General features: G+C 36.2%; 1 protein-coding gene across 2 annotated transcripts; it reads left to right on the forward strand.

The window, feature by feature from the left end:
* Window positions 1-3,320: 3,320 nt before the first annotated feature.
* On the forward strand, window positions 3,321-10,982 carry LOC105055485 (ETO1-like protein 1). 2 transcript variants are annotated; one of them, XM_010937324.4, is made up of 5 exons: window positions 3,321-4,346; window positions 4,465-6,180; window positions 6,305-6,596; window positions 9,637-9,946; window positions 10,598-10,982. In XM_010937324.4, exons 1-5 carry the CDS (start codon window positions 4,222-4,224, stop codon window positions 10,816-10,818), a joined length of 2,664 nt encoding a protein of 887 aa, XP_010935626.1. In that variant the 5' UTR covers window positions 3,321-4,221; the 3' UTR covers window positions 10,819-10,982. The 2 variants fall into 2 exon arrangements, with proteins under 2 accessions (XP_010935626.1, XP_073108065.1); XM_073251964.1 differs by having other exon boundaries at window positions 4,481-6,180.
* The last annotated feature ends 1,244 nt before the right edge of the window (window positions 10,983-12,226 follow it).

The following is a 12,226-nucleotide window of genomic DNA, read 5'->3' on the forward strand; positions in this document are numbered from 1 at the left end:
GATTGAAAGAGCGTGCTGTTTCGGGCTATAACATGAATCGAACATTGCTTCAGAGTGTTTCTCATTACATAGTAGAAGATTGATAGACATCATAAATGTATTACAGAAAATAGATATTTCTTTGTACCATATTAGTGGATTGAACCACCTATAGAAATAAGCAAACTATCTAGCCCTCGGCCTAATAAATAAAATCGATATGTGAACTGAAGCCAGACCAAGGTCTGGGATTAATGTAGGAAATCATAACTATACCCAGTTTTAAGCCCAGCCAGGTAGCGCAAAGCCGCAATTATTCATCATCCTGTTGAGGCTTGAAAAAATCAGTCAATTGGTAGAGCCTAAAGGCCCAACTTGAGCAGACGTTACCATGAACGATGCCCGGTTGGTGAACCAACCTCAATGGATTGCCTCCATTCCACCTCAACAAGCACAGCATTAATAATATTTAATTTGTTTGATTTTTTTTTTCTTTTTTTATCAATGCAATGATGATTTTACCCTTGATGAGGATTACCAAAAATAGAAGAAAAGAATCCATCTTAATGCATTGACAAGAAATCCTAATCCCTTAAAAAGCAATTTAGTTGGATGCAGATGAAGCCTGATCATGTCTTGGGCCAATTCACCATCGTCCGTTTCTTTATCTTTGATTCGATGTAAACCAGTCGCACGAATTTTTCGTACCATCCGGAAAAGGAATAGGTTTATTTACTTTTGGGCTTAGTGACATTTCCTATCAATTTAGGCTAGACGCAATCAATGATGGAATTGAAAACTGTACCCTAACGGATCATGGGCCCACAAAAGGTGGATCTACTGGATGTATGGTTGTGATAATTAATATGGATGTTCCAGCTAGAAAGGGCATACTTTAATGATACATCAATGTACGTCCATTACACCAGCAAACCTGGTATGCTCTGAGAAAAATTCACCTTAGTCAACTATCACGTTTGATTGGACCGCGGTTTGGTTCAGGAATAGAGTAACCGGGTAAATGCAGTTGATTAGATTGATACCACCACCGTCCATTGGGTGAACCTTAGAATCGAAGCCTGTGTCCTGAAAATGACTCAGATCACAGACCATCCAAATGAGGGTGCATGTTTTGTACATCTTTTAGTGATACGTGAGATCCGCATAATTTTATCCTCCTGTATACATTGGGAATTTTTACATAGAGCCCTCTAGCAGATGTGGTATTAATATACAACCCTAAATCCATCGATATTTCAATATTGATATGATACACCTACCAAGTCTTGTATTATAATACAAGTCCTGTTATTAAGGTTAGATAAACTTAACCATTACCTTTAGAAAAAAATCTTCTTTATAATGGAATGAAATGGTAGAAATCAATAATATACTTCATAAAATATAAATCGACATAGTTGATCATGATATGGGATGATATAAAGTATATCAAAATAAAAAATTTAATCAACTTTTGATCTTTTATCTATGCATCACACTGATGGAAGGTGCACAATTTTGATGCTATGATGCACACTTTTTATTTTGTTACTTGGATGTTGAAATTTGATCTATAAAATATTTTTAAAATTTAGATGAAAATAATGATTTGAATATGCAAATAATATTTTTAACGTCAAGAAAAAAAGCAAATAATGTAGTGTATCATATACTTTAATTAATTAATTATTTATTTTATTTTAAAATATTTGATCTAATCTCTGCTCTTCTAAAAATAGATTATTTTATTTTATTTTAGTTTTTAATAGAAATATTATTACACCTTTTCATGAAAACTAAAAATTGATCATATAAACAACAATTCGTATATAATAGAAATTGTAGGAAATAAGAAACTTAGCTAAGGCATGGATAATGTTATTTTTTACCATCTTTTTTACTTCAATAATTTGTTAAGATTGTAAATGGGTCAGGATAAACCTATGGCACAATCCAATCTTGACATGATGTAGATTGAATTGGTTTAAAAATTAAAATTAATCTATAATGAGTTAGATCTGGTCTTTATATTCTTATCTTTTGCTATTTTCTTTCTTTCTTGCCCAATCTAACCTCATGGTTCTATATATTATAACTAAGAATTTATCCCAAAAGGAGAGAAAAGGACAAAAAAAAATAAAGAAACAAAAATTAAAAAAAAAAAGAGAAAAGATAGGAGGAATAAAAAGAGACAAATCTGAGATTTTTACTATTATTGCATCTTTCAAATGATCATCCATCATTCATCTAAATAACAAGTATCTATTGTCGTAGGTTCCCATCAAACCATAATTTGATCCGATAGCAGGAAATGGTATGCATTTATAGAGTGAAGACTCTATTTAGCACTTGTAAACAGGTCTATTTGTCGGAGTATGCCTAGTGGGGGATCCTCAATGATCAAATTAGTCGGAAGTCAGAAATAGAAGAAGAAAGATAAAGCAAAATAAAAGAGAAAGATGCTAACCCTCAAGGATGCTTGAGAAACTTATCTAAAAGATCCTTTTTTTTCTCTCTTTTGTAGACAGAGAGTCGATGGCCATTTTCAAAAGGATGATAGCTGGCCATTACATAACCGTATATATGGTATCAATGTGCAGTGCTCATTTTTTTATTTCAGTAATGGTGTTGCGATCTTGACAATCTTCTACTTTTTTGGTGAGATTTTGAGGATTCTCCATATGAGGTGTTTGCTGACGATTTCAGATTGGTATAACCCCTACATTAGATCAAGAACATCTTACCCATATAAGCCAACTCAGTCCTAGGACAATTGGTTTTAGTGTTATCTATGGTCAACCTTTTTTTAAAAAAATCTTGCTCACATCGGTTATTCTTCAATAATACTTTGCACTTGCATGAATTCTAGGCCACAACCTTGTCCACATAACTAATATAAGTTATAATTTTTCTGATTTTAAGATTTTAAAATTTCTAAAAATTTTAAAATATATTACAAATAAATCTTGAAAATTCATATCTTATTATAATTAGTTGAATGTAGCTTGAACAAAATGCTATTCTGAAAATAATAATATGCGAAGTAGATTAGCAAATGTCATTTTGTAGTTGAAACAAAAGAGAAAAATAGGAATATAGAGCAAAATAATGGAAGCGGAAATTGTATGATCGAAGTATGAAATAACATAAAAATATTAGTCAAGAATCCGAAATTAAATATTATAATGTAAAGGAAGCTGGAATTAGTTGTTGGTTTTTCCTTACCTGCAATTAGTTTTCTCTCGCTAAGCAGGAACCAATGGTCGGCACTCTACCCCAAAAAATGCTCAAAATCGGCAAGTCCTTTACATTTTCTTTTTTCCACTTACATCCCAGACACATACTTTTTCGAGTATACGGTCGCTCTACTGTGGAGACTCGTACACCCTATGCTCCAGCTACCATCTCTCTCTAAGCTCTCGCCTTTCTCACAGCAACGAAAGGGGGATCCGATCACAGATATTCCTACGAATTTTTTCGCTTCGGATTCCTTCCTCCCCCACCCATATCTCGCGCGCTCTCCAATCCCTGATCTCAGGTGTGGGCGCTGGGAGCTCGTGGGTGTGTCCTCGAATGCCGCAGAAACCAACAAGCTTGGTGGGGCTCTCCTCTCGTGTTTGCTTCCTGTCTCTCTCCATCGGGTTTCAATTGATCTCGGTTTGGGTTTGTTAATTCTCTCTGTAGAGATCTCGTGGGATCTTAGATTGGGTTCTCTTTGGTGGGTGGGCCTAAAGGGACCCCTTCCATTATTTGATTCGTTCTTCCCGCACGGCCGTGTTCTATCTGTTGTTGTTAGGGTTTTGAAAGAGGAAAGGAGGCTCCTTTATCGGCTTTTTTGCTCGTTTTCATGTTTGTTCCTTAGGATTTGAGGATATAGTTTGGGTATTGGCCAATAGGGTAGGAAAAAAAGCGTTTTTTTTTTTTTCATTTTTTCTTCGATTTATCGTCTTGACTTTAACTTTTAATCTATCTGTCTATTTTTTGGCTGATTTATGTTTAGTTTGGTAATTTTGTATCGGGAAACCCATTTTAAAGTATTCTGCGAACGCCTAATCTATGAGCCCTAATATTAGTACGTTTTGAGTGCTCGGAGAAGAATCCATTTGATAGAGATTGTGATTTGTGGGATAAAGGAGTCTCCTTTATCTCTTTCAGTTTTCCTTCTAATCATTTCTGAGTTATTTGGAAAAATACCCATCTAAGATTGTGGAGATTTGGGAGTTGCTCTCCCTCTTATGCACCATGAGGAACCTCTTCCTCACTGATTCCTGCAAAGAGACACAGCTCCATGCCATGAATCCCCAGTCATGGCTTCAAGTCGAGCGAGGCAAGTTCTCAAAATCTTCCTCGCATTCCACTTCTTCCATGTAAGTCAACCCACCTCTATCTTGTTAATTATCTTCAGTTAACGCTTTGCAGTATTTTGTTCTCTTGAATGGTGATAAGATGCTTGTTTTGTCTCGTGCCGATATAATACATACATAGTGAATCTCTTATCAAGGTTGCGGAGCCTCCCATTCTCCCACTATTTAAGCCTGTAGACTATGTGGAAGTCTTAGCTCGGATCCATGAAGAGCTTGAATCATGCTGGCCTCATGAAAGGTCAAACCTTTACTTGCTCCAGTTTCAGGTCTTTAGGGGCCTTGGGGAGGTCAAATTGCTTCAAAGGAGTCTCCATTCTGCTTGGCGGAATGCCAGTTCCGTTTATGAGAAACTTATATATGGAGCATGGTTGAAGTATGAGAAACAAGGGGAAGAACTTATCTCCGACCTTCTTGCTTCCTGTGGGAAGTGTTCTCAAGAACTTGGGTTTCTGGATGTTGCTTCTCAGATCCCACTTGAGAATTCATCTGTCAAGTTGACCGATGAATGTATTTGCGGTGTGCCTCAAGTCCCCACTACTGTCTTCTTCCAGATTAAAGAAGAGAAGATAGCCTGTGAGAGACAGAAGATTGCTGCATTATCCACTCCATTCCACACCATGCTAAATGGGTGCTTTGCAGAGTCACATCTAGAAGTCATCGATTTATCTGAGAATGGCATATCGCCTGTAGGAATGAGGGTAATTTCTGAGTTCAGTCTTACGGGCAGCATAAGTGATTTGTCAGTGGAAATTTTATTGGAAATCTTGGTATTTGCAAATAAGTTTTGCTGTGAGAGGCTTAGGGATGCTTGTGATAGGAAACTGGCGTCTCTGGTTTCCTCAAGGCAAGATGCCATTGACCTTATGGAGTGTGCTTTGGAGGAAAATGCTCCAGTCCTTGCAGCATCATGTTTGCAAGTGTTCTTACATGAACTTCCTGGGTGTTTGAAGGATGAGCAAGTTGCGAAGATTTTTTCAAATGTTAATAAACAGCGGAGATCGATCATGGTTGGCCAAGCCTCTTTCTCACTGTATTGTTTGCTCAGTGAAGTTGCCATGGATATTGATCCAAGGTCAGATATCACCGCATGCTTTTTAGAGAAGTTAGCAGAATCAGCAATGGATGTTAGACAAAAGCAAGTGGCTTATCATCAGCTGGGATGTGTTAGGCTTTTGAGAAAAGAGTACGGTGAAGCGGAGCATCATTTTGATGCTGCTTTTGCTGCTGGGCATGTCTATTCTGTTACTGGATTGGCCAGACTGGCTTGTATTAAAGGCAATAAGCTTTCATCTTATGAGAAGCTCAGCTCTGTGATATCAGGTAATCCACCACTTGGATGGATGTATCAAGAGAGATCTCTATATTCAGAAGGAGATAGAAAGTTGGAGGACCTTGATAAAGCAACAGTGTTGGACCCCACTCTTATTTATCCTTACATGTATCGAGCAGCATCTTTGATGAGGAAACAAGATGCCAAACTTGCCCTAGCAGAGATTAACCGTGTTCTAGGTTTTAAGCTGGCTTTAGAGTGCTTGGAACTCCGATTTTGTTTCTATTTGGCTCTCGAAGATTACAAAGCTGCACTTTGTGACATCCAAGCAATTCTTACACTGTCTCCAGAGTATCGAATGTTTGAAGGGCGTGTTGCTGCTTCCCAGTTGCGTATGCTCGTTAGAGAGCATGTTGAACAGTGGACCACTGCAGATTGTTGGCTGCAACTTTATGATAGGTGGTCATCAGTAGATGACATTGGTTCCCTTTCAGTTATCTATCAGATGCTTGAGTCAGATGCTGCAAAAGGGGTTTTGTACTTCAGGCAGTCTTTACTTCTTCTGAGGTAAATTTTCACTGCATCATGCTCTTATTATGCTAGAATTTGAGTATGTTACACTATAGTTTATCAGTTTTTTCTATTTACATTTGAACCACTGCAAATAGAGGATTTTTTTTTGGTGGAGCAGATTGAATTGTCCTGAAGCCGCAATGCGTAGCCTACAGCTTGCACGACAACATGCAGCGACTGAACATGAACGTCTTGTTTATGAGGGTTGGATTCTATATGACACTGGTCACTGTGAAGAAGGACTACGTAAAGCAGAGGAGTCAATCTCCATTCAAAGGTCATTTGAGGCTTTCTTTTTGAAAGCCTATGCTTTGGCTGATTCAAGCCTTGATCCTTCATGCTCTGCTACTGTTGTTTCACTTCTTGAAGATGCACTAAAGTGTCCTTCAGATAGGCTTCGAAAGGGTCAGGTAAGTGTTATCTATTGATTTTCTTTACCATTGTTTTGACAAATACATGTTGTGAGCACATAATGAACAACACAGATCCTCCTTATCACTATAAAAACTAATAAGCTTTTTCTAACTCATTTATTTTCTATTTGGTCATGAGATTCTTCTTTTTTATTTCAAGTTGTCAAGGTAGGTTGGAGGTGTCTCAGTACTTATTTTCACCAAAATTGTCAAAATACCATCTGCTTCCATCTAGCTTATTGATAAGGTGCATAGAAACCAATATGAAGCAAATAATTCCAGCCAGTTCTCTTCTGGAGTGACATTAGAAGCCAGGCTGGCAATTGTTAGGGCCATTCTGTTGAGAATTTCATGAAATTGGTCTAGCCTCATCAATCCCAAGCCTAGAATACTGTCTTACAACCAGGCATGATCATTATTCTTAGGTCTTCAAGATTTTTGTTAATTTTTTTCCTTCATGATAAGAGTATAACTATTGGGAGAGCAAAAATCCTAGATCAGCATGGTCCACATGATCGACATCAAAATTTGAAGATCATGGTAAAAGTACAAGCCTAACTGATGCAAAATTGATTTTGTTCTTTTGGGTTCCTAAGTATATTCGCTTGATGTCTCAAATTATAGAAGTCAGAAATCCATAATGCTCCACTTGCAAAGATTCCAAAGTCCAAATTACTTCAGATTGCTGTTCCAAAGGTTCCAAGACTTTCTAATTTAAACTGCTATGGACCTTGGACTTCTAAACTATAACCGTCAATGTCCATCATTACTAAGTTACCTGAAAAGGTTGAGAGTATCTAATTCTTTCTTTATATATTCAAAGAAAAACCTAACATCTAAGACATTGTTTTGTTTGATTCAAAATTTTTGATTTGTTTTTTGTTAAATCAAATTAACTCAAAGTCCAGTCACAGGATCAACCTAGGAATTTGAGTCATCATAAACAAGGGATATGTTAGTGAATAATATGCTTAGTCTGCCTTTTTTTTTTTTTCTTTTCGTAGGTAAAATGTATTTCTATTATATTTCAACAATTTAAGGGTTGATGATGAATACATTTAGTGGCTTTTTTAGGAGTTCTAGTGATGTAAAAGCTTGCTTCAATTTAAGGGGCTTTATCTTGTCATCTAATTGATGTATATTTTTGAATTTGCCATATCAAGCAGATATTTCAACTTATTACTGATTATTTTTTATAAGATTAATTGAAGTCTAATCAGGAATGTTTAAGGTTTGTTTTGTCTTGCAAAAGGTCTAAGTGGGTATCAGAAAAGTCTGGAATTCAGAGACAGTTGATGGAGTCAATTCTCATGTCTATTCTTAGTAGGAAATATATTTCTTGGAACTTTCTTGATCCAGAATATATGATTGAGATATCCTTTTTTTGTACCATTTTATAATTTCAATAGCTTAATGAGAGGAATATTCTGGTGGTGTTTTTTTATCCTACAAGGTAAGTTGTTTTGGTTGAGTTTGTTTGCAGTCCCTTGAACACATAATGAAACTACAAGATATGTGCCACTTTCTTATATGTTATGCAATTGGCTGGTTTGCTTCAGATAGCTATCCGTTATATGGTTAGGATTCCAATTGTTAGAGATACTCGATACTTTCATGATTTAGTTTTGGCCAAACACTATTGAGAAGAAAGCTTTAAGTGTTACATTAGCTTGCCTATGGAAAAGGTCAAAAGTTCTACCATAATGCTGGCATATCAGTAGGCACAGGAACTTATTTTGGGAAAAAAAAAACCCTATGCTTATGCACCTATGACATCACGAAATTTTGGGGCATTCTAGCCTGTTAGTGGTCAGATATACTAAGAAGTTATACTTGATGAGCATGGAGAAACATAGAGGACATGTTATGAGGGTTTACGCAAAATGTGCCATGTGTACCATCCTTCTATATTGGTCTTTAGCCCTCTCTTGTTGTCTCATTGTGTTTATGGTGTAACTGCAGCTGTAATATTGCAGTCCACGTCCTAACTAGGGTAGCTACTTCTTAATGTTATCATCCATGGTGTTCTATTTATTGTTATTATTATTTTTTTCAATCTTTATCTTGATTCGTACAGGGTAACACTTACATATTGGGCTGTCAGATGTTGAATTATAACCCTATGGTGACCTTCTGACCTTGGCCCTTCTCATGATATGGGAGCTGGAAATTGACTTTCTAGATATTCTTGTGATAACTTTGTGGACTTTTGTTGTGAGGAGCTTATTTGCCCTTTCAAGATTTGCATTCTTACATGATCACCTTGTTGACCTATGCATGGTGATATTGTTATTGGCAAATTCAATATATAGTTTTTAATTCAGCAACTTGAGTACATGCAATTTATTGATAAATAACTGGAAATACAATCATGTCTATTGGAATGTTCTATTGAGTCATAACGTGTATCTGGTATGTGGATGTATTGTCTATTCATGTAATTGTTTAGTAACATTCAGATGTGATATGTATATGGGCAATGACATGCTGTGTTATGTACTTCGAGCTAATGTTTTATAAAATTGTATAAAAAGCTTTTTTTTTATATTACCTTCTGTTGGCTAGCATCTCTGATTTAGAAGGGATATTTAGAAGGGCTAGGTATGTAAAAGAATTAAGTATTTTTCAATTGAACAACATTAAGAACAAGTGACCAACTGGAAGAAAAAAAGCAATCTTAATTTTTTGTTTTGAAAAAAAGAGAAAAGTGACCAAGCAGATGAAGAAATTAAGTTGCATAGCTTGTAAACTAAATTATTATGCCAGATCTCAGGCCAGCCTATTGGGTAAATTGTAAATGCATACAAAACCATGTATTTGCTTTCATTTAAAACTTTTAGTGGGATATATTTATACAAACTTGAAGTCCTCTGAAACCACTCTCAGTTCCAATCTTATCATTTTGTTAATGATGAGGAAAAAGGTCAAGACCTGAATTGTCAGTATGATTTACGACACGTGCACGCACGCGCGCATGCACACACATTATATAACTGTAAAACTCCATCTTTGTTTGTCATAAAATTCCATCTTGCAGGCTTTAAACAACCTTGGCAGTGTATATGTTGATTGTGAGAAGCTAGATTTGGCAGCTGACTGTTACATTAGTGCCCTCAATATCCGGCATACACGGGCTCATCAGGGTCTTGCTCGAGTCCGTTTCCTTCAGAATGACAGAAATGCTGCATATGAGGAAATGACCAAATTAATAGAGAAGGCTAGAAACAATGCATCAGCATATGAGAAGAGGTCTGAATACTGTGATCGTGACCGTACAAAGGAAGATTTGCAGATGGTGACCCAATTGGACCCATTGCGAGTTTATCCTTACAGATACCGAGCTGCAGGTCAGAGCCATTCTCTCCCTATCTCTGTCTTAGGCAAAACTGAATTTGCATGGAAGAATACTTACATAATCCTGTTATGTCATAATTTTGGTATATCCTTGAACTCACTGATTATCAGAATAGATTGCAATTTTGTTTTGTTTTTCAAAGATATGCCAAGTTACAAGAGATAAAAATTGAACGTGTTCCGAATCTCTGGGTAGATTTTTTTGAAGTATCGAATGGGAAATTTCTACTACAAGCAGGATATTTCAGATTGATGATTATTTTCTGTCTTCAGTTTGCGCCCCCCCCCCCCCCCCCCCCCTTTTTAAACATAAAACCAATTATCACTCAAGAAGCAATTTTATGCTTCTAGATTTCAAAAGTTTTAATGAAAGGAAAGCTATGATACATGGTTTTTGCAAAGACAATCTCTTTCTGCTTGACTTGTTCTCTTGTAAGTGCTTGTTCTTATGCCACATATTTTCTGTGCTCTACCCTTGCGCCTCTAAACCAGTTTGGCTGATGCAGGCTCTTCCATGGAAGAATCTACATTTTACTCCTTTATAAATGATTAATTTTTCCTTTTCCCCATTTCTCTTAAAGTTCTTGATTGTTCTCTTTCATTTTGATGACATAGAAATGGGTCTTTTCTTTGATTACAAACAGTGCTTATGGATAACCACAAGGAGAAAGAGGCAATTGCAGAGCTGACAAAGGCGATAGCATTCAAAGCTGACCTTCACCTCCTGCACCTTCGTGCTGCTTTCCATGAGCACATTGGGGATGTCTCCAGTGCTCTTCGAGACTGCCGAGCTGCCCTTTCTTTGGACCCTAATCACCAAGAAATGCTCGAGCTCCACAGACGAGTAAACAGCCAAGAACCATGAGTGCATTTCATAATATTCTGTATAACTACACCTGATCCATGCGATGGCACCTTTACAGCCTGGCTTGGTTCTGTATTCTTTCTTCCCTTCTTCCACTTCCACCTTTCTGTTGTAATGTATGCGAATCATAATTCAAGTTAATTGCTGTGTGTTTCAATTGTTAATGTCTGTCTAGAAATTTTGATTCTCTGAATTAAATGAGAACTTTAAAGGTAATCATAAAATGTATTTGGAGGAGATGCACTTCATGTGATTGGATGAACTTGCATCTAAATGTTTGTTGCCGCAATCCTTTAATAAAATGCATTGCATTCAATTCAGGTAGATGACTGATATGAGAAATGATTAGGTTACTGAGAAATCTCAGTCAAAAATATTATTTAACTAATGTTTCTCGTCGTGCATGAGTGTGGTAGATCTATCATGTTTTTTGTAACAAGAGGGAGCAAAAATCATCCTCCGTTCGAAATTAGATGATTCTCACAGGTCTATGCTAGACTTGGCTAAGAGCAGACGCATCCTACTGTCCGACCCATTTTATTTGGATTAAGCAGTCTCGACCTGTGCGACATTGTGGTGCTAAAAATGTCAGTTGTCTCACAGTTGTCTCGCTAGCCGCTAGGGAGGAGGAAGAACCATACACTGCGTGGCATTCTCTTTTGTTTCCTCTTCTACTGGTGCAACTAGTTAAATGAAAGCTTAGATTCCAACTTTCAGGTAAGCCTTGCTTTGAGGAGGAGCCATTCAGCGCATTTCTTGTGAGTGGAGCCACTATTTTTTATTAAACGCAAGATTCATGACCAGCATTTTTTTTTTTTTTTTTTATAAAATTTAGATGTGCATGTTGCTTCTTGCCTGTGAAGAAAATAGAGGAGAATAAGAAGATTTATTGCTTAAAAGTATTATGTCACGCCCCTGATCCGAGATTGTGAATCGAAGGTCATGGTAATCACCGCATACTCACAGAAAACTCTCCCAATAAGCAATGCAAGGTATTTTATCATGCTATCCTAAAACAGAATAATTAGTCAATAATTTAAATCTAAAAATATAACGATCTAAATTTTTTTTTTAATATCTCAATAAATTTAATAATGATTTATAGGCTTTTCATCAAATTTAATAAGATTTTTAACTTAAAATAAAAATATGGAGATTCTGCTTCTGATCACTCTTCCATTCATATTTTGTATCATCTTAATTTCTCAATATCTGTAAAAAGAGTAACATAGAAGGTAATGAGCTAGACAGTCCAGTAAGCAATGATCATTTTCAACAGATTTCATCAGGTATTAAAGTAAATAATTATTTATAAAAAATAAGCATATAGACTTAATCAATTTGAAATCAATTTCGATTATGCAATATAGTTCATGCCAAATTTATTTCTTTTTCAAAATTCGAGTTT

The sequence above is a fragment of the Elaeis guineensis genome, chromosome 2 (genome assembly GCF_000442705.2).
Source record: "Elaeis guineensis isolate ETL-2024a chromosome 2, EG11, whole genome shotgun sequence".
Classification (NCBI taxonomy): domain Eukaryota; kingdom Viridiplantae; phylum Streptophyta; class Magnoliopsida; order Arecales; family Arecaceae; genus Elaeis; species Elaeis guineensis.

Excerpts from the sequence above, each read along its gene's own strand:
- LOC105055485 (XM_010937324.4), top strand. The coding sequence starts at position 4,222 with ATGAGGAACCTCTTCCTCACTGATTCCTGCAAAGAGACACAGCTCCAT. Across the intron at positions 4,347-4,464 it reads TCGCATTCCACTTCTTCCAT|TGAATCTCTTATCAAGGTTG; the intron begins GTAAGTCAACCC and ends ATACATACATAG. Across the intron at positions 6,181-6,304 it reads CAGTCTTTACTTCTTCTGAG|ATTGAATTGTCCTGAAGCCG; the intron begins GTAAATTTTCAC and ends TTGGTGGAGCAG.